This window comes from Podarcis filfolensis, assembly GCF_964270895.1.
Source record: "Podarcis filfolensis genome assembly, chromosome: 1".
Lineage (NCBI taxonomy): Eukaryota > Metazoa > Chordata > Lepidosauria > Squamata > Lacertidae > Podarcis > Podarcis filfolensis.
This window is the reverse complement of record NC_139604.1, coordinates 34,924,677-34,944,066: the sequence shown is the minus strand read 5'-3', so window position 1 is coordinate 34,944,066 and position 19,390 is coordinate 34,924,677. Positions and strand designations below refer to the sequence as shown.

General features: G+C 42.7%; 1 protein-coding gene across 2 annotated transcripts in view; it reads left to right on the top strand.

Annotated features, from left to right (window-relative positions):
- LYPD6 (LY6/PLAUR domain containing 6) overlaps positions 1-19,390 on the top strand; it is a 56,194-nt gene that overhangs the window by 22,071 nt on the left and 14,733 nt on the right. The window contains exons 1-2 of one of the 2 annotated variants that reach the window (XM_083579923.1): positions 1,715-1,802; positions 18,647-18,836. In XM_083579923.1, the coding sequence (XP_083436049.1) occupies positions 18,719-18,836 (118 nt within the window). In that variant the 5' untranslated portion in view covers positions 1,715-1,802; positions 18,647-18,718. Of the gene's footprint in view, positions 1-1,714; positions 1,803-18,646; positions 18,837-19,390 lie in introns of those variants that run through there. The other variant, XM_083579922.1, reaches the window with a different exon arrangement.

The following is a 19,390-nucleotide window of genomic DNA, read 5'->3' as shown; positions in this document are numbered from 1 at the left end:
TCCCACTTCCAGCCACTCTCTAAAGAATGGAGAAGAGACCCTCTTAAGTATATTAGTGGGGAGGGGAAGCATGGCTTTGTTTTTTGCAGTCTCAGATGAGAACTAGACCATGTGATAAATGAACATAAGATTTTAGCTGCAGTTCATTCATTTTCAGCTTTTTATTCTTGTTATTAAAAAAGTGCGGCTAGACATTCCGTTGCTGCGCCCGTAACCTAGGTTTAAGGTGCCATTTAGCTCCTAGCTTCCATAGCTCAGTTTCTAACACTGCTCTAACCAATGATGCTGTTGGCATGCAGCAAAGCCAGTTACTGTTCTGGTTCAGTGTGCCAGCCAAGTACCTATGCCGGGTAAACTCGCCCACATACCTCTCAGTATTTTTGGTAAATGCTCTGCGGGGAAAATAGAGGTTAGCAGCGGGCATCACTGCACAGGTTGTGCTATATAAATGTGTGAAGGAAGCATGGTTCTTGGTGCAGCAATTAGCAGGTATAAGATGCAGAATTATCGCAGAGGAATGATGCAAAACTTCTTTTAATGAAAAAAATGGTTACCTCATTGACTCTCTTTTGCATGTCAGTACATTTGTCCTAGGGCACTTACCTGAAACATGTCAAGCTTGAAATCTGAGCCTAAGGACAATGCTCATAGAGGAAGTTAACAAATTATAGGCCTTGATCTGTTGGGACAAATGACATTCTGGTTTTCATTTTCTCTCCAGATCTATCTGCAGTGGGCTGCTGTTTGATCCTGAAGCTTATTTCTAAGAGGCAGCAGGGACAGGTTTAATCTCTTCTCCACCTTCGGTAGCTGCTTGTAACGTTTTGCAAACCACGAGGACCTGATAATTGCCAAATTTGTGTTATGACTAGTGCCACCTTGGAGAAAAATGTAATTCTAGGTATATCACACAGCATGAACACTAACATTGCTTAGTGGCAGAGAACCTGGTGGACAGACCATAGGATCCAGTGCGTGCCTTGTGCAAGTATCCTTAATGAGTTTGGTTCAGAGACATTTTGGTGGCCGTTCTCATAACCCACATATCTGCCAAGCAGCTGCTTAGTGGTAGTAGGGCAGGGGGAATTTCGGAGTAGAGAAGTGGAGGGAGGGTTGCTTAACCCCATCCTGCCCGCTGCTTTACCCCACCCAGGGTTGGTTTATTTCTGCTGTTTTTAGCCCACGCTTCGTTAAAACCATTAACTGGGTGGGTGGGTTCTGGACCCATACATGCAACACTGCAAGGCAAAGTGGTTGAATGCTGTAAGTCTCGGCTTCCATGACTTATGAAGGCAAATATCTTATTTGCAGACATGTCAAGGATTATTATTTTTTACACATTTCAGAATATGTCATCAAAAAATATTGTTGAACAAAGACAGCATGCTCACCAGCTGTAGGCTCCCCCCCCCCATATTTTGCAAAACTGTGTTGTGAAAGCAGGTAGTGCAAATTCGCTAAATTGTGCTCCAGACTGAATATAGCTGTTGTCTTTGCAACCCATTTTCTGCATCTAATGTGGCCCTGCAGTACAACCCAAATTGCTTACGTGTGTATTTGAGTTGGGAGTATTGGGTTGAGGCTTCATTTCAAGAACTAACATGCATTTAAGTTGGCGTTTGTGTTCAGATAGGTGCTATCATGTTCAATATTTCAGTGCCTTGATCTAGCTTGAAGGAATGTCGGCTTAAACTCATTCTTCCATGCTTCCAGAAGCAGCACCAGAAAGATCAGCTCAGCTGAAGCTGCCGTTGCTGGCTGGCTGGCTGCGTCAGGATGTTGTTTTAAAGGTTTCTGAATCAGTGAGTATGGGCTCCTCTCTCCCCACCTGCTCTTTTTGCTCCAGGGCTGTGTTAACAAATATAAAATATTCATTTGATTCTTGCTTTCTGGAAATGAAGCTCCCAAATTATTAATGTGATAAGACCAGTCAAAAAAGGTTGGCCCAAGAGAGAGAAAAATTGCCTTGTAAATGTTGTATATATATATCCCCCAATATGTGTGTACACTAAACTTGTGTTTGTGGGATCTCTAAGGCCACATGCACATGTTAAAGGCTGCCATGTGGAGATCTTAACTGCAATTATTGTTTTTATGAGCTGTGAAGGAGGCTGTTTAATTACAAACTCATAAAGCATTTAGAACAGTTACCTGGGAAGTCTGTTGTTGTTGTCACCTGCCCTTCACCACATGCTCTTGGGGCAGGAACATTGGCTGATGAGCATAGAGTCATAGAGTCGTAGACCTGGAAGGGACCCTGAGGATCATCTACTCCAACCCCCTGCAATGCAGGATTCCTGCCCACAGCCATCTCTGCAGGTGCTCAAACCACCAACCTTCTGGTTACCAGCCAGACTCACTGACCCACTGTGCCACATAGGACTATCAACGGGTTACATTTCTGACAACAGCCTCTTACTGCCAGGAGCTCCATAAGTTAAAAAAAGAAAGAAAGGTAAAGGACCCCTGGACAGTTAAGTCCAGTCAAAGATGACTATGGGGTTGTGGCGCTCATCTTGCTTTTAGGCCGAGGGAGCTGATGTTTGTCCACAGACAGCTTTCCATGTCATGTGGCCAGCATGACTAAACCGCTTGTGGTGGAACGGAACACAGTGACAGAAGCCAGAGTGCACAGAAATGCCATTTACCTTCCTGCCACAGCAGTACCTATTTATCTACTTGCACTGGTGTGCTTTCGAACTGCTAGGTTGGCAGGAGCTGGGACAGAGCAACGGGAACTCACTCCATCACGGGGATTCAAACCACCGACCTTCCGATTGGCAAGTCCAAGAGGCTCAGTGGTTTAGACCACAGCACCACCCGCGTCCCATATAAGTACAGAGCCTCTCTCAAGGGGAGGGGTAGTAGCAACCTGAAGCAATGTAATTTTATAATAATCTGAATAAAGTTGCCTTATTTTTGAGGAGCCTGAATTCAGATTTGGTTGCCCTCACACTAACTTCATTGGAATATTCTGACCTAGTAAATTTTGGATATGGGGAATATTTTTGGATGCGGATATACTGTGTGTGTTTGTGTGTGTGTGTGTGTGTGTGTGTGTGCGCGCGCTTGTTTGTTTGTTCCTCTTAACACTTGATTCTGGTTCAGCTACATCTCTGCTTGATCTTCTAACCATCCATGGTTGGGTATGTGGCCCTCCCTCCTTCCACTTTTCAGAACCTCACGACAGTTACTGTTATGTCTGCACCAGACACTTTACCTGTTGATAGTTGAAAGTGGATTTTCAGGCTGTGTTTAGTTTTGTGGAAATGCCAGCACAGTTGTACCATACTTTTCTGTGTCTTAAGCTCCAAAAAAATAAAAGAGAGGAGAATTTGGAGGGCATTGGGTGCCATCCTAAACATGGCAAGAAGACCAGGCAGCGTTATATTCACACTCTTTTGTACTCTCTGTATAAAAGCTGTACTGTCTCATTATCCAAGTTCCCATTGAGCTTTATGTACTCGTAAATAGATTCACATGAACTCCTGCGTTATTGTATTCTCATGATGAAGAAATAGCAAGCGGCATTGTCCTTAACTGCCATGTTAAGTAAGTATTGTTTTGGGGAGGGGGTGGCTGTATGCCTGAGTCCCCTTCTAATTCCTCAAACTAGCATGGCTTCAATTCCTGGAATAGCCAGGCTAGCTTCCTGGTGAGGTCATGGTCCTTGAAGGATAGACCATTAAGATAATGAAGGAAGTCACTCTGTAGCAGAAGTGAGACCCTGCGCAGGAGTCCATGGTTGGCCTGGGGCCTTTCTATGCATGGTAGCATAAATCTGGCAGGCCCCTGACCAACACCCCTCCTGCTGGGCTTGGGCCTCTGAGGCCTGGGGCAAGTGTATCTGTCTTCTCTGTACCGGCCTGGCAGAAGAAAAATGAGATGGCCACCCTCCTTCAACTCTCTGGTAGTTTGAAAGACAAAGGCAGAGTTGGGAGTTGACATACGTTCACTAGAAGTTGGAAGGGTGCAGGCTGGGCAGCTGGGAGAAAAGCCATGCCTGATTTCCGCTTGAAAACCAAGAACAAGACCCTCTTGTGGTGTTAAGATTGAATATCTGTGTAAATAAACCATATATCCTAAAAACACCACAGTCTCCACCAGGCCTGTGCAGGCAGTGGGGCAACCAGGTACATTTGGGCCGGGCCTCTGAAGCCTAAGTTGGCTGGGGTCCCCCACCCGGGACCTACTGGACTTACACTGTCATGGAAAGAACTTCCCATGCCTCCCAGCCAACAAGGAACACCTGCCCTGGGCCTCGAGACAAGCTCTGCATGGGCCTGGTCTCCACTTTCCTCATTCCCAGGAAACCAAACCCTGGGTAAGTGTCTAGAACCCCTGGAATCATGGGTCATTTGGAGGCTGGGGTGGCACGGAACAGTATCAAACTTTTGTGGAATGGTCCTTCCTGGTAGCTTATATGCATGTCTTGGGATGCCATTTTTATGTTTCTTGTTCATGATTATCATCGTTGGTATATTTATATACTGCATTTTGGCCAAGTCCCTTAAACAGACTACAAAAGAAAATACAGTAAAGGTGTGTGGTAGAGTCAAATACAATACATCAATAAAAGTATGCATCGCTTTTGTTCTTGCAAATAATGCACTGCAACATCAATTTGCAATCAAGCAGATGATCTGATTCCTGTTTCAGATGACTGCCAGCTCCTAGAGATTTGTTGTTGTGGCTGTGTTTTTGTATTTCGCTTTCCCTCCCAGAAAACTGTGTATATCCCAGGGGTGAATGCTGCTTGTAAAGAGATCCACTTCCAAGCAGGAGGGCTGCAGCTTGTAGCCTGCCATGTTGTGACAAGCTGGAGAACTCCTTATTAGTAAGTCTCTTGGCAGGGAAAAGTTCCGGTGTTCACCTGGTAGGCTGGAAACACTGTTAGCAAGGAGAAGCACTTGGGGGAAAAGGCAGTTGTCTGCTCTTCTCGCCGTGGAATTATTTGCAGCCTTGAGCTCTTCTGAGCCAGCCAGTCTGCTTGGAAGAAACTGCCCCAGTTTGCCTTAGTGTCAGCCTGGGTATCACCTTCCATCTCATTTTAAAATAGATGAGCAAAGTACTTTTTAAGTGGCAGGAGGAATAACCATCCTTAGATCAGTCTGTGTCCAGTTGTTACCAGTTTTACATATGTTCATCCCATCCTGTTTCCACAATTATCTGTGTAGTGGCAACAACTGATTTATGCACATACAATTGATGTGCAATTGCACACATGTGCATTGCACCAACCCAGAAGTTGGTGCACATGGGGGGTCAGGAACATAAGTCCCACATATTAAAACACATATTTATTAGTTTCAACACAAAGATCACATTGAAATATGCATTTTAACTCAATTATGTGCACTTCATCATAAAATATACATTTTAATTCACCTTGGCTCGTTTTTTAAACCAGGTGCAGAATCGCAAAATTCAAAGAAGTGCAAAAACAGAAGAATAATTGCATCTAATCCACCCATTAGTCCATGGAGCTGCTGTTTCCATCAGAGTTCACAGTAATTGAATTCCTCAAGTATTTGTACCCATGAAAAGAGCCCTGCTGAATCAGTCCAAAGGCTTTGGGTTCAGGTTCTGGGTCTTGCTGGGAACAGAGAAGTTAAGTTCCCAGAAGCCAGTACTTGGGAACTGTCAAGTTGGTGACTTCAAGAAGTATGCATTTTGTTCTATTTGAAACTGAGTGTTGTAGTAAATAGATAAAATGTATATGTTTACTTTGCCTTATTACATTAAGATTACAAAAGATTAAAATTACAAAAGATACAGTGTTATCTTGACAAACTTCACAGCCCTGCGAAATGGAAATGGGAAAATCTTTTGGAGATATGAATAACTTGTCAGTGGTTAAGTGTGCAAGTAGAAGTACAAACCAGGTTATCAGATTAATTTGGGAACAAGGCTTTTTCTGTGGTGATGCCACATCTCTGGAGAGATGTCTGCTTGAGTTTGTTGTTGCTCAGGTACCAAGAGAAGGCTATCTTGTTTTCTTGGGCCTTGAAAAAAAATCTCTTCAAGGTTTAACTACCATTATTATTGCTTCTGCTTTTACTTTTGGCTACTTGTTACTTTATTGATGATTGCTCTTCTAGAATATTCACGCCTCATGAAATAAGCTGCCTTGGAACACTAATGGTGGGGGGGAAACAGGGCAGGAATACAAATTTGGTTAATTAGAAAGGTTGCAAACACACTTTGAAACATGCCCCACCCTAAAAAGAAACCTGTAATTTGTTAAGAGTGTTGGGGATTGTATTTATGTGAGGGACAAGCTATAGTTTTCAGGATTCTTTGAGGGTTTTGTGTGTGTGTGTGTGCGCACGTGTGTCTGTAGAATATCCTTTAAAAGTATGGTGTGTATATAGCCAAAGAGAGCACATTCATGAGCGCTTGAAAAAATGCTGCCCTTTTTAGCTCCATGAACTCCCCTTGCAACTTGTAATTAGCAGCAAGACTAGATGGTCCACTTTTTCATGGAGTAATTAGTACACTAATTGTGTTTGACTGTTTGACCATACTTGCCTGCTGTAATTGAGGTAGGATGGTGAACTCCTTCACCATGTCTGCTCTGGGTCTTAACCGATGACTATGTGATATAATGAAGCCTGCACAGACGTCAAACCAGCTAGAGTGTGTTTGACCTTTCCCAAGGCTTGGAAGAAAGGGGTGGGGGGACAGGAAAGGGAAAAAAATGAGTGGAGGTGTTGGGGAGGGAGATTTGTCGAGAAGAGAAAGACGTGGAATGATTTTTGTCTGTTTAAAATGTCAGCCAGCCCAGGCATGGAGAAAAAGTGGGAGTGAAACTGAGCACCAACACAGAATACAAGAATGAGCAAAAACATAAACAAGCAGTCCTGTGTATTTCTATTTACAGGTAAGCCCCACAGAATCCAATTGTGTACAGTGGTACCTCGGGTTACATATGCTTCAGGTTGCATACGCTTCAGGTTACAGACTCTGCTAACTCAGAAATACTACCTCGGGTTAAGAACTTTGCTTCAGGATGAGAACAGAAATTGTGCAGCGGCGGAAGAGCGGCAGCGGGAGGCCCCATTAGCTAAAGTGGTGCTTCAGGTTAAGAACGGTTTCAGGTTAAGAACAGACCTCCAGAACAAATTAAGTTCTTAACCCGAGGTACCACTGTAATCTTAAAGTTCAGGAGAATTATGGAATCTAACATCACTGGTGCAATATCCCATCAACTCCTTAGTTTTCATCTGCTGGCTTCGAAACCACAAGTGGGACATACTCTGACCTATGCTGAGTCACAGCAGTGTCATCACTTGTTCCTCCCACCCTACCTAAGGAAAGGCATGGGGAGGGTGACTAGAGGCAAAAGGATGATTTGCTTACATACATATATTTTTATAAGTATGAAAAAGAAAAGGCAATTTCAGCAGATAGATTCCTTTTTCCACAATACTGGATGACAAGCTAGTTTGACGTCTTATGGGGAGGTCCATAGCTGAGTGGTTGAGCATCTGCTTTGCACGCTGAAGGTTTCAAGTTCCATGTCCTGCATTTTAAGAGACCCTTCCTGAAACTTTGGAGAGCCTCTGTCAGTGGTGACAATACTGAGCTTGATGGACCAATGGCCTAGCACAGTGTCTTCCTATGTTCCAAAGCTGTACCAACATTCCATCTGCTGTGCAGGTCGGCAGTTCAAATCCACGCGACGGGGTGAGCTCCCGTTGCTTTGTCCCAGCTCCTGCCAACCTAGCAGTTCGAAAGCATACCAGTGTGAGTAGATAAATAGATACCATTGCGGTGGGAAGGTAAACGGCATTTCTGTGTGCTCCAGCACCAGAAGCTGTTTAGTCATGCTGGCCACATGACCTGGAAAACCTTTCTGCGGACAAACGCCAGCTCCCTCGGCCTGAAAGTGGAGATGAGCACAATACCCCATAGTCGAATTCGATTGGAGTTAACTGTCCAGGGGTCCTTTACCTTACCTGAACCACTTCTAGTGCTGTGCAAATAAAAGTAGTGATATAGTTGAAAAATGGCTTCAGGACCGAGTTAATGGAGTATCCACTAGTGATGCTAAATCAGGACCAGTGTGAGATTAGCACTTGAAATATTTATGTGTTAAACATATGGAAAAACTCTCCTTATTTAGCTGGCCATCAGCATTGACCTTTCGCGTCCTATTTCTGCATCACTGCTTGCCAGGCATATGTTTCTCAAGTAGTAAATACAATTTTGGTGGTTTTAATTCCGGGCCTGCTCTTTATCCTTATCAAATTTCATCCCATTTATTCCTGGCTGTTGCTCTCCAATTTAGACATACTTTTGTCCTTACCTTTGGTGAAAACAAAACGAAACTCTTCCAAATACAACAGTAACAGGAAAAGCCTTGGTACGTGCTGTGAAACTGCGCCGTGTGATTATTATTACAGAGGGGATTTTTTGGTCTCTGTTTTCTGTAGTTCCAGTGATGATTACAGCAAGGTACAGCGAAAAGTGAGATTCTGAGAAATGATATGGCAGCATGAATTTTGTGTTGTTTTGGGAACAGTTGCTTCCATTGCATTGCAGCGTTCCACTCCATCACAGCAATTTTTTGTTCCTGCACCCCAAATCAAATTTGCACCAAGATTGCTATATCCAAAACAATGTCAGTTGTTGCCTAACAGGAGTGAGGTAGGGGCTCAAGGACTACAGTGGGATTGCAGAGTGTGCTGTCAAATTATTTATGGTTCAAGTCCATTGCATGGCATCTGACGGGGGATCATACACAATGAAATAATAATAATAATAATTTTTATTTATCCCCCGCCCTCCCCAGCTAAGGTCAGGCTCAGAGCGGCTTACAAGCAATAATAAAAACAAGTTGAATGATAACAACTTAAAAACAAAATGAAAATACAACATTAAAATATTGAAACATTAAAATATTAAAATATAGCCTCATCGCAGGAGGAGAAGGAAAAGAAAAAAGAAAGAGGGAGGGAGGGAATCAAACTGGCTCCAAGCCAAAGGCCAGGCGGAACAACTCTGTCTTACGGGCCCTGTGGAAAGAAATCAGATCCTGCAGGGCCCTGGTCTCATGAGGCAGAGCGTTCCACCAGGCCGGAGCCAGAGCTGAAAAGGCCCTGGCTCTGGTTGAAGCTAATCTAACTTCCTTAGGGCCCGGGACCACTAGGGTGTTGCTATTTATGGACCTTGAGGTTGGATTAGCTTGGATTACTTCTCATTGCCACATATTTTCCCATTGTAAGCATGTTCCACAGCAAAGCTGCCGGAGGCCTGATTCAGACATGCAAATACTATTGTGACTTGGTGTGTGTGTGTGTTGGGGGGGGGGTTGAGATTGCAAATTTGACCTGCCTGGAGGTTGCCCCACTTGACAAAGGGTGTGTGAGATGTTGCTTGCTGAGGTATCTTTGATAGCTTTCACCACCCCATCCCCAAAATGATATTTAGAAAGGATTGTGGAAGCGGCTCCATTTTAAGGGATTGCTATGCTAGTGTTGCAGATGGCGCCCTCACTGGACTTAGGTGAAAGCCGAAAGGAAATGCAAAACTACTTGTATGCAGGATCACTAGCCATTTGAACTTACTTCTAAGCCACCTTCTCCTACAAGATGTATCAAGGTGGTGTACAGCAATGTATACAAATGCAATGGAGCATAAAATTCCATAAAACAATGCAAATTTAAATGTTGGGATCTGGACGGCATCATGTTGACTCCTTTTGTGCTAAGTCAGGCTTCCTCAAACTAGGCCCTACAGATGTTTTGAGACTACAATTCCCATCATCCCTGATCACTGGTCCTGCTAGCTAGGGATCGTGGGAGTTGTAGGCCAAAAACTTCTGGAGGTCCGAGTCTGAGGAAGCCTGTACTAAGTCATGATTTAGCAACACATGGAAGGAAAAGTCTGGGCAACAGGGCTTGTCCTCCTTTTGGCACTGCTGCATGGTGGAATTTGAAAACCCTTTGGTTTCTTTTAGAACTCATCTTGTTGCAATGTCTGAACCCAGACAAATTGCTATTAGTTTTCACAATGGTTTACGAAAATAAGCCAACTTTAAACTATGGTTAATGGAGCAAGCTTCCTTTCATAAATAATAGTTAGGATTGACCACTGTTTAGGGTTCAGATGTAATGCTATAAACTGTGGTTAAATGGAAATGGAAGCTTTCCATTACCTTGTCGAACAAGAGAGGGAGCATGGGAGCCTGAGGCTCATCATAATGGCTTAGGGTTACATGCTTATTTATTTGTTTGTTCATCTGGCTTATGAATCACTTCCCACAATGTATTTCAAAGTGATTTATAATATAAAAACATTTCTATAAATGTTTAGATTCAATATAATGGTGTTGCATCATGTTAGAATTCTGTATGCAAAGCCTTAGCTTCTGTTTTTACAAATGAATTTAAGTTTCTGGAGCCAACTATGTGTTGCAAACAAATGAATGTAACTGAGTCCAAGCAGAAGAAAATAAAATAACAAGAGGACATTTGAGTGGAGAAGCAGTGGATGATGTGAAGGGACCACTTAAATCAGGAATGAAGGATATCTGCACACCACATGTTCTTAGACATCTCCAACTCCCATCAACCCCAGCTAGCAAGGTCAGAGATGATGGGAGCCTCAAACCTTTCCTCCACCTTTTCCCGCTCAAAATTACCTTCTTTCCCCTCTTCCCCAGTGCCATTTGAAATGCATGTTCATAAACAAGAAAGTTGCTACTTCTGGATAGTTTTCCTCTGTCTTCTGCATTCTGCTGCTTTGATAACAATCATAGACCACAGAAATGTTTATTAAATCACCTTACACATGTGAAAAATAAGCCACATAGGAATGATAATGTCAGAATATGGCATTATTTATGGATTAATGTTTTTAGGCAATTGTGTTGTTGAGTTCAAATCCCTATTTCTGCACCTTGATAAATTATCTTAATTTTATTCTGAGGGTGCTGTGTGAGTGGTTTCTGTCACATAAAAAAAAACAAACATTTTTCCACACCAAAAGCCATATGAATTCCTGGTAATCTGCCTGCACCAAGTACTGCAGTGCCACTAGGAAGAAAAATATTTCTTAGACTTCAAGATGAACATCTTAGGTGATTAATTATTAGATTGGATGAACTAAATTATTACTTGAAAGCCTAAAACAGGTATTTTTAGGAAGGCTGTGGTAATCGTTGAAGGGAAAGAAGTTGATAATATACACCACAACCTTTTCACACAAGATCCTGTGAAATCCTTAATGCATGCAAGAGTTTAGATCATAAGAGACTGACAGAACAATCCTGCATTATTATGACACTTAGGGGTAATAAGGGAAAGAGTGAATTCTGCTTGAATGTCTCTGTAATGTGACTAGAGGATTATTTGGATGGGCCAGTGATATGATTAAAAATAAGACTAATTCAAGTTGGGTATACTTCTGATGATTAACCATGGTCTTCTATACTAGAACAGTGTAGGAGCCTGGTGTCACATTTGGAAATCTAAAATTCTGGATGTCACAAAATACCCATTTTGCAAAAGAAAAACTGGTGCTGCTCAGAACCCTCCCACCCTGCAAAACATCCCAAGGGGTGAAACGACCACAACTCCCAAAACAGAAAAGTAGGTAGCACTGCCTGTAATGAATCTTCAAACCAAACAAAAAAATGTTTTTTAAAATATTTGGAGGTGCTGGTGCCCAGGAGGATGTTTGAAGATGCTGTGCCCTGGAACGTTCCCATTTCTGCAAATGCGTTGTGGACCAGACTCTTAGCAAAGGACCATCTGAGGGTAACAAATCAAAGGCCGGTTTCTGGGAATGGGTCTGACGGGGTGCCACGAGACACTCTGCAAGTCCTGTCCAGCATTCAAGAGGGATTAAAAGTTTCATTACAGTTGATGTTGTTACTGCAGCACATGAAGGAAGTCTCTTCTGCAGTTTATTATCCCCGGCCTTCTATTGTTTCCTGGGCTGGTGATAGCAAAGACAACATGTCGCCATCTTAATCAGATCTGACAAATGGACAATTATGTTGCTGCTTGGCGAATTTGCTGGGTGACTTCAGTAGCTCCATTTTCGGAGCAAAAGGCCAAGGGAGGGGGAACAGGCTTGCCTAACATTGGGGAAGATGCTGCTTGCTGCAAGCTGGGTGAGGATGAGGGAATTTCAAGTTAGCCGGGATTTCATGCCAGAATGTTAGGAATAGTTTGCATGCAGGCTGAAGGAACTAAGCATCGTGCGGCATTTTTTGTTTTCCTTTAAAAACCTACTGTTGCTTTACTGATAATTACCCCTATAGCTCCCTTGCTTGATTATGGATTGATTGCTTTTTGAAACAGTTATAAACCACTTGATATTTTACAACTCTCTAAGCAGTGTGCAGTGTAAAACAAAAATAATTTTTAAAAATGGCACGAAGCAAGGAAAAAGTAATATGGAAGTATATAAAAACAAATAAAACAGGTTTTGGGGGGATTCAAACACATAAAACAGGCCCAATCTTATGAGTCAGGGAAAGCCTATAACTGAATATATTTGTTTTGGAGATACCATTATTTGGCACACTTTAGTGTGGCCCAGTTCTCTGCATAAATTATACTATAATTTGGGTGGCATGGACTAATTAGTTAGATATTTGAACATAAGCACTTTGTCTCTCTGTATAGAGGGCTTGATGACCTTCCTTTCTTCTCCAGCTACAAAGTCACTATTGGCAATGCTGAACATCAGGAATAGCTAACCTGTGGCCCTCCAGATGTTGTTGAACTCCCAACTCTCATCAGTCCTATCATGTAGGGATAATGGTTGCGATGAGAGTTGTAGGGCAGCCATATTTGGAAGGCCAGAGGTTTCCTGCTCCTGCTGTACATAACAATAGGTAATATAGTGTAGAGCCTGGGTTACTTTGGTGGGTGAGTTCATATATTACAAGGGAAAGCAGGATCCCTGGATCTCCACCATGGGTTGACCATGCGATCTTTGGAAGGATAGTTTGATATCTCTGGTCACAGTGAGTAAATACACTTTCATTTCAGTGTGCCTGAAATCCTTCAAGACTAGGTTGGTGTGTTTTTTTAAGCAACATGGGCTCTTTCTAGAGGCTTATAATATTTTCAAGGACAAGACGTAGTAGGGAAGAAGAAGAAGAAGAAAAGGATGAATCAGTCAGGAAAAGTAAGAATTAAAAATGTGTATTGGGGAGGTGCTTGATTGAAATGATAGAGGAAGAAAGGGTTTGATGTTGAGTGGTAGGAAACAGCAAGAGAAGGAGGGAATCGATTGGTACCAATAGAGGGAGAAGACAAGATGGATATACAGTAGCCATGTTCCAAAGGTAGGTGATGCCGAGGAGAAAAAAGTCAGTGAAGAAGAGAGTGAACTGAGAAATGAGCAGAAAATAATGGGTCAATAAGCAGCATTTTAGATGATGGTAGAGGCTTCAGAGGAAAAAGAGCAGTGCTTGTGGAGAGAGTAGTGATTCTAGCTGTATCGATCAATTGAAAAGGAGAGGACTTGTCAAGAATATGGATATACGGCAGAGGAAAACAAGGGATGTTCAGAAATGCAAACTCCAGCAGTCTCATTTGATTGAAAAGAGCGAAAAACAGGTTTGAGGGGATCAAGAAGTTGTCAGAAAAGGAAATGAGACACAGAGAGAATACTACAGGGTGACAGATGACAATCGGAATGCAAGCTTTTAAAAACAGAATAGGTGTAACATATGGGAAGGGGACCGCAGTAAGTGAGAGTGAATCCAGGGGACAGTAGATTTACAAAGATCTGTGCTGACTGCATTTGATAGGAGTTGGAGCCCCAAACCCCTGTCAGGCACCAGGTTGAGAATTCCCTAGAGCAATGCCCCTTTGGTGGAAATTTCAAGGTTGATTGCGAGAAGCAATATATTAGGGGATTGGATAAATAGGAGAATTTAAACACTCAGAATTCTGGAAAATCCACCTCTTTCCTCTGTGTGACAGTTGCTAGGTTGGGCTTTCTTTGAAACACAGTCTCAGATTTTAAATTTCTTTTTAATGATTGGTTTGAAGTTGGTCTAGGATCATTAAGGATGTGGTAGGCTTTCCACATACTGTACTATTTTTTGGTGCTCTATCTTCTTGCTTAAAAAATGCTCCAGCCAGCACTATTACTCAATAAATGGTTATAATTTTTGTTTGTTTTTCTTAGTTTTCTGTTTTTGTTGTGTTGGCACTGCATAAGAAGACATGCTTTTCCCCACAATGCTTTAAGTCAACAAAATATCTGAATAGCATGCAGTGTATAACTGGCTTCTCCTAACCCCTTGGTTTCTCTCTCCCCCCCTTCCAGTTCTTGCTTTGTTTACTTCATAAAAGGAACCCTCTTGCAAATATGAATTGCAAATAGATAACCCTCCATAGTTAAGTATGTAAATGAGCTTTCACTATGAAAGCAGCTGTGACTAAGACCCAGATGACTTGTCTGCTTGGCCCGGGGAGTTGGTGGTAATATGCATGCAGTATGTTAGAACAGCTCTGCCCGAGGGCAGTTTTAGTGTATTCACAGCTCCCTACTCTATCCCTCGAGAATTTGTAGCTTGCTCTTTTGATCTGCCTTTTATGTCTCCAGTTTCTGCCTCCTGCACTTTCAAGCTTCCTAGGGCACAGCTGTAAAGAGGGACTTGGTGGCCATGTTTCCAGTCATAGTCATTTTACTGGTTTATTCTGGGCTGGAGAAACCATTATGACATACGCACTCACAGAGCAGCAGATTGCATTGGATTGGGCATCCTTCCTTGAACCTGGACTAATTGCATTAGCATTAACTCTTGTAGTAACAGCTGTGGTGACTCTTGTGCTGCACCCTGTAATTTCTTGCCTAATACAGTTGTTCATTTGCACTGTGGTCATTTGTTTGCCACCCAGAGAACTATTGTTACAGCAAGCAGCTTACAGAATGAGTGGAGGAATAAATAAAGAACACATCTCCTGTATTTCCTATTATGTAACATACAAGATACTGTACAAATGGCTGGGGTTTTTTTGGCAATGACAGGACAAAACTCCCAAGTCTGGAACTGTGCATCGGCCTTTGCAGTATGTTACTGGGATAAATAAATCATCTTCTATATTTTCTGGTGTTGGTTTATTTTGATCTGGGATGGCAAATTTGGCGTCTGCCGGGCAGTGTTGGGATTCTAGTTCCCTTCAGCCCCAGCCAGCCTGACCAGTCATCAGTAAATGGAGTCTCAACACCCGTAGAGCCACAGTTTTCCTAACTCTGTAATACTAGAACCTCACTGGAACTCAGCCTCCGGGTATAGGGCGGTATATAAATTCAACAAATAATAACAAAAACTTGGAGTACCACCAGCAACCATTTCTAGCATTCAGGCCTGCCACAAGGATACCAACACATCCTTCCATTATGTTTATGCAGGGCCATTCCCTGTGTGTGCCCCCTTTTGTACTTTGTTCTAACATCTGAGGCCCTATTACATGAAGTCGTGTGAAGATTGGCAGGTATCGAAAAGGAGCAGGGCCTTTTTTTTTCATGTCCTTCAGATGCCGAGTTAAAACATGGCTCTTCAGTGAAGTCTTTGGGCCTGGCTGATAACCTCATTTATTTGCTTTTCCTGGTCATTGATTTCTATCCTGAATTTTGCATCTTTGAGAAGCTTTTGATGTAATGTTTCAACCCTTTTAAGAGAAGGGAGATGGCTTTAGTTCTGCTAGCACTTCTTTCAATGGCCTGTTCTCCATTGGACTGATGTCTGAAAACAGGAGCCAGCTGCATGTCTGCCCTAAAGGCTGGCACCAGCTCTGTCGCAACATTTCTTACTAGCATTATGGATTGGAAGGATGAGGCTTTTAGAAGAATATAAGGAGGCCATTCACTTTCTGTTGAGGAGCAGGGAGAAGAATGTGGTCGCTGCCAGGTAGGTAGGAGGGTGCTGGAGATCTGCTTGCCAACCCTCCAGAACAGCCAAGCTCTCCTGGCAGAGAGAGAGAGAACTGATTAGGCTTCTGTATTTGTTGATAAAGCTCTCATATTAGCCATATTCACTTTTTCCCTCAGACCTGTATGGGTGAGGAGTAGGGCTATTGGAGAAGTCCAAGGAAAATGGGAGCAAGCAGAAGTGGCTAATGTTGGCTTATTCATCATGTGTCCAGAATGGAAGCCAACTCAGTGAATATGATTGGTATTTGCTGTCGTTGCTTTCAGTCCACAAACGATACATAATTGATTGCATTCCCCCACTTCCTTTGCACTGCATTTGCATTATAATGAATGGAGTGGAATAAAGTAATGTCAATGAAACAGTGCTATGTGCAGTGAATATGAGCGGAAGGGGGAACAGTGCCTTCTTGCATACGTAGTGAGAAGCGTGTGGGGTTGTCCACTACCCTTTCCTCCCTTGATGCACATGTGAGTGGGAAGCCTCTCCATCAGTGTGGCTTTGCCCATGGCTTCATCAGGTGCAGTTCCATTCATCCCTCCAGAATAGGGTGGGATGTGTTATTTGAATGGGATTTGGAGGTGTAAACATAACTATGGCCATTTTACCCCATGTAATCTACTCCATGTTCTCTTCAATGCAAGAGACAAGGAGTGCTGCAAAGTACTTAAAGAACTTTGGACTCAAGCTCCTGACACAGATCGGCATGAAAAGACACAGTGCCTCTGGGCAAATTAAGGTAGTGAGTGGCTGGGGTGTCAATGGCACTCTGTGTTACAACACATCCTGTAAGCATTTTTTTAAAAAAAAGCTTTGAGAATAGGATGGGGCAAGAGATTTGGGAGCAATCCTAGAAGGTCTGGGGTTCCAGGTTCCTTGGTTGCCCCCTACTGAAACCCTTGGAAGAGACGGTAGATGTAGAATAGAATTAAATTCATTATATGGCTCCAGAAAAGAATGTCGAAGAGAGCAGCTGTAGTATTAGAGCAAGGATAAAAATATTATAATGAATAGGTTGCTTTAAAGATTGTGGGGGGGGGAGGGGAGAATATATATCTTCTGCTCTCTCTCTTTAAATAATAATAATATAATAATCGTTCCCTATCACTCATAGCTTTCATGTTCAACTTGGTAGGGGTGATTTTAGAAGGCCACTCTGTGTGTCTTCTTAGGAGTTTAAATGGGGATGGAAAGACTTTGGTAAAATTGCCTGCTTCAGATAGTCTAAACAATTGCTGCTCTATATTTTCTTCCCATTATGTCTGTTGGCACCATTTGTTGGATAAGCTAGATCTTCTTCTTCTTTTGTTTACAAAAAAGTTGTCCAACAAGTGGGTCTAGCTAGATACCATCATTTGTGTGGCACCTCTTCAAGCAACATACTCTCCTTTAATTACTGCTCCAGTTATTGCTTTGTTGTCTCAAGGGGAAAGGATGGATCTGTTTATCGCAGTCTGAAAGACTGGCTACGCTGCAGAATTTGCCAGGTGAATAGGCTTATGGACTTGAACATAACTGCTTAGAAAGAGCATGCTAGTAGTTTTGACGAGAGGGCTTGAAGGGCCACAGATCTCAGTGTAAAAAAAATGTATTACATTACAGCACATTACATGACAACACATCAAGTTTCTTGGTGTGCTGATCCTTACAGTTTCATAAGGCACACATCTTGCTGTGGCTGAGACCACATTCTGTGAACAATGGTTTTCTTGGTTTCATTAGCAACTGCCCAAGAATCTCATGATAGGATCTCACGGTAACAATCTCTCCTGATTAAAAATAAATTGTAGCTGGCATATTAAAGGTGATAGCCCTCAGTGGACTGTAGGGCCTTGTATAATAAATAAGTGGCTGTGTGGAATTTCACCAAGTGTTCTAAACTTACACCTTTGTGCCACTTTTCCGGTGCCAAAGACTTTTGGCGTCAGTTCAGTTCCAAGCCCTGACTCAGGTTGGTGCTTCAAGCATTATGGTACATAGTTGTTGTTTTTTATAATTGCATGAAGAGAACAGAGATAGTTGTACTGACGTTATTCTAATGAAATAAAAATGTACTGATTTGATTGAAATCCAGGTAACCTCTGAAATGTACCTTCTGCAAAGGAATCTTTTATATGCAAGATTTCCTTTAGTTGGGTGTAGATGGGTGCATGCGTTGGCTGTGCATATAGTAAATTAAACCTGCACAGTCATAAAATATGAGGGCGAATGCATGATGATGTGCACAGGGGAAAAAACTTTCATGGTAACTTGAATCAGACCACTGGTTCCATTACTTCCTGTACGGTTTCTGGCCTTTCTGAGTAAGCAGATGAGGACTGAAAGCCTCTTCTAGCTTTGCTACGCAAGATTTGTTAACTGGAGATGCAAGAGATAAGATCTGGGAAAGCATGTGCTGCCTCTTTACCTTTTTTTGAAAGTAAGAGGTTGGGCCATAATTATCGCTGTGTTTTGGCAATCCAGTTTTGGTGTATAAGGTATGGCAGAGATCCCAAATTCTTTGCGTTCTTTATTCATTGTTTGGGAATAGCACTGGATTTAGGGTGGCATGGGCACTCCCCTCCTCCAACCAAGTTGAGGGGGTACAAAAGAAATCCATTTTGGGGTGTCAGATTTGGAGCTCGGACAGGGTGCCATATTATGAAAGATGGTCAGAGTCTGCCGCTGCTGGGAATAGTTTAATTGAGTTTACTGACTGACCAATGTTGTGTGCTTTCTTTTTTTCTGTCCCTCCAGGTGCACATCTCTTCCAGATACAAGGAGAACGAACTCCCAAGAAATCCGCATGTTTGAGGCTCCCCCTCTGCAATGGCATCTTGGCCTGTGCTGGCCTGGGTCCTTCTCATCCGTTTCATTGCTGATTACCTGAATGGAATTCAAGCCCGGGAGTTCACAGTGAAAGATATTGTCTACCTTCATCCTTCAAGTAAGTCTCAATGAGCAGCTTATTATATTAAGACAGGGGTCAGCTAACTTTTTCAGCAGAGGGCCTGTCCACTGTCCTTCAGATCTTGTGGGGGTCCGGAGTATATTTTGAAGGAAAAAAATGAACAAATTCCTATGCCCCACAAATAACCCAGAGATGCATTTAAAATAAAAGGGCACATTCTACTCATGTAAAAACACGCTGATTCCCGGACTGTCCGCGGGCCGGATTTAGAAGGCGATTGGGCCGGATCCGGCCCCCAGGCCTTAGTTTGCCTACCCATGTATTAAGATGTCCTCTCAAGGAATATGAAAAAGAGGAGAGGAAGCTAACATTTCAAAGAGCACAAGCTCTTTACAAACAGCATTTTTTCATTTTTGGATGTCAACACTAAAAAGAAAAAAGCCATAAACATCCCCCCAACAGAGAAGTACAGGATCTTAAAATAATGACAACCATTGATTAAGTCATTTCAGTTATTGAACAAAAGTGTCGCTGCACAGATCCCCGTGTGGTGCTGCATCTCCTGAGTCTGAGCCTTCCCATTTCTCTCC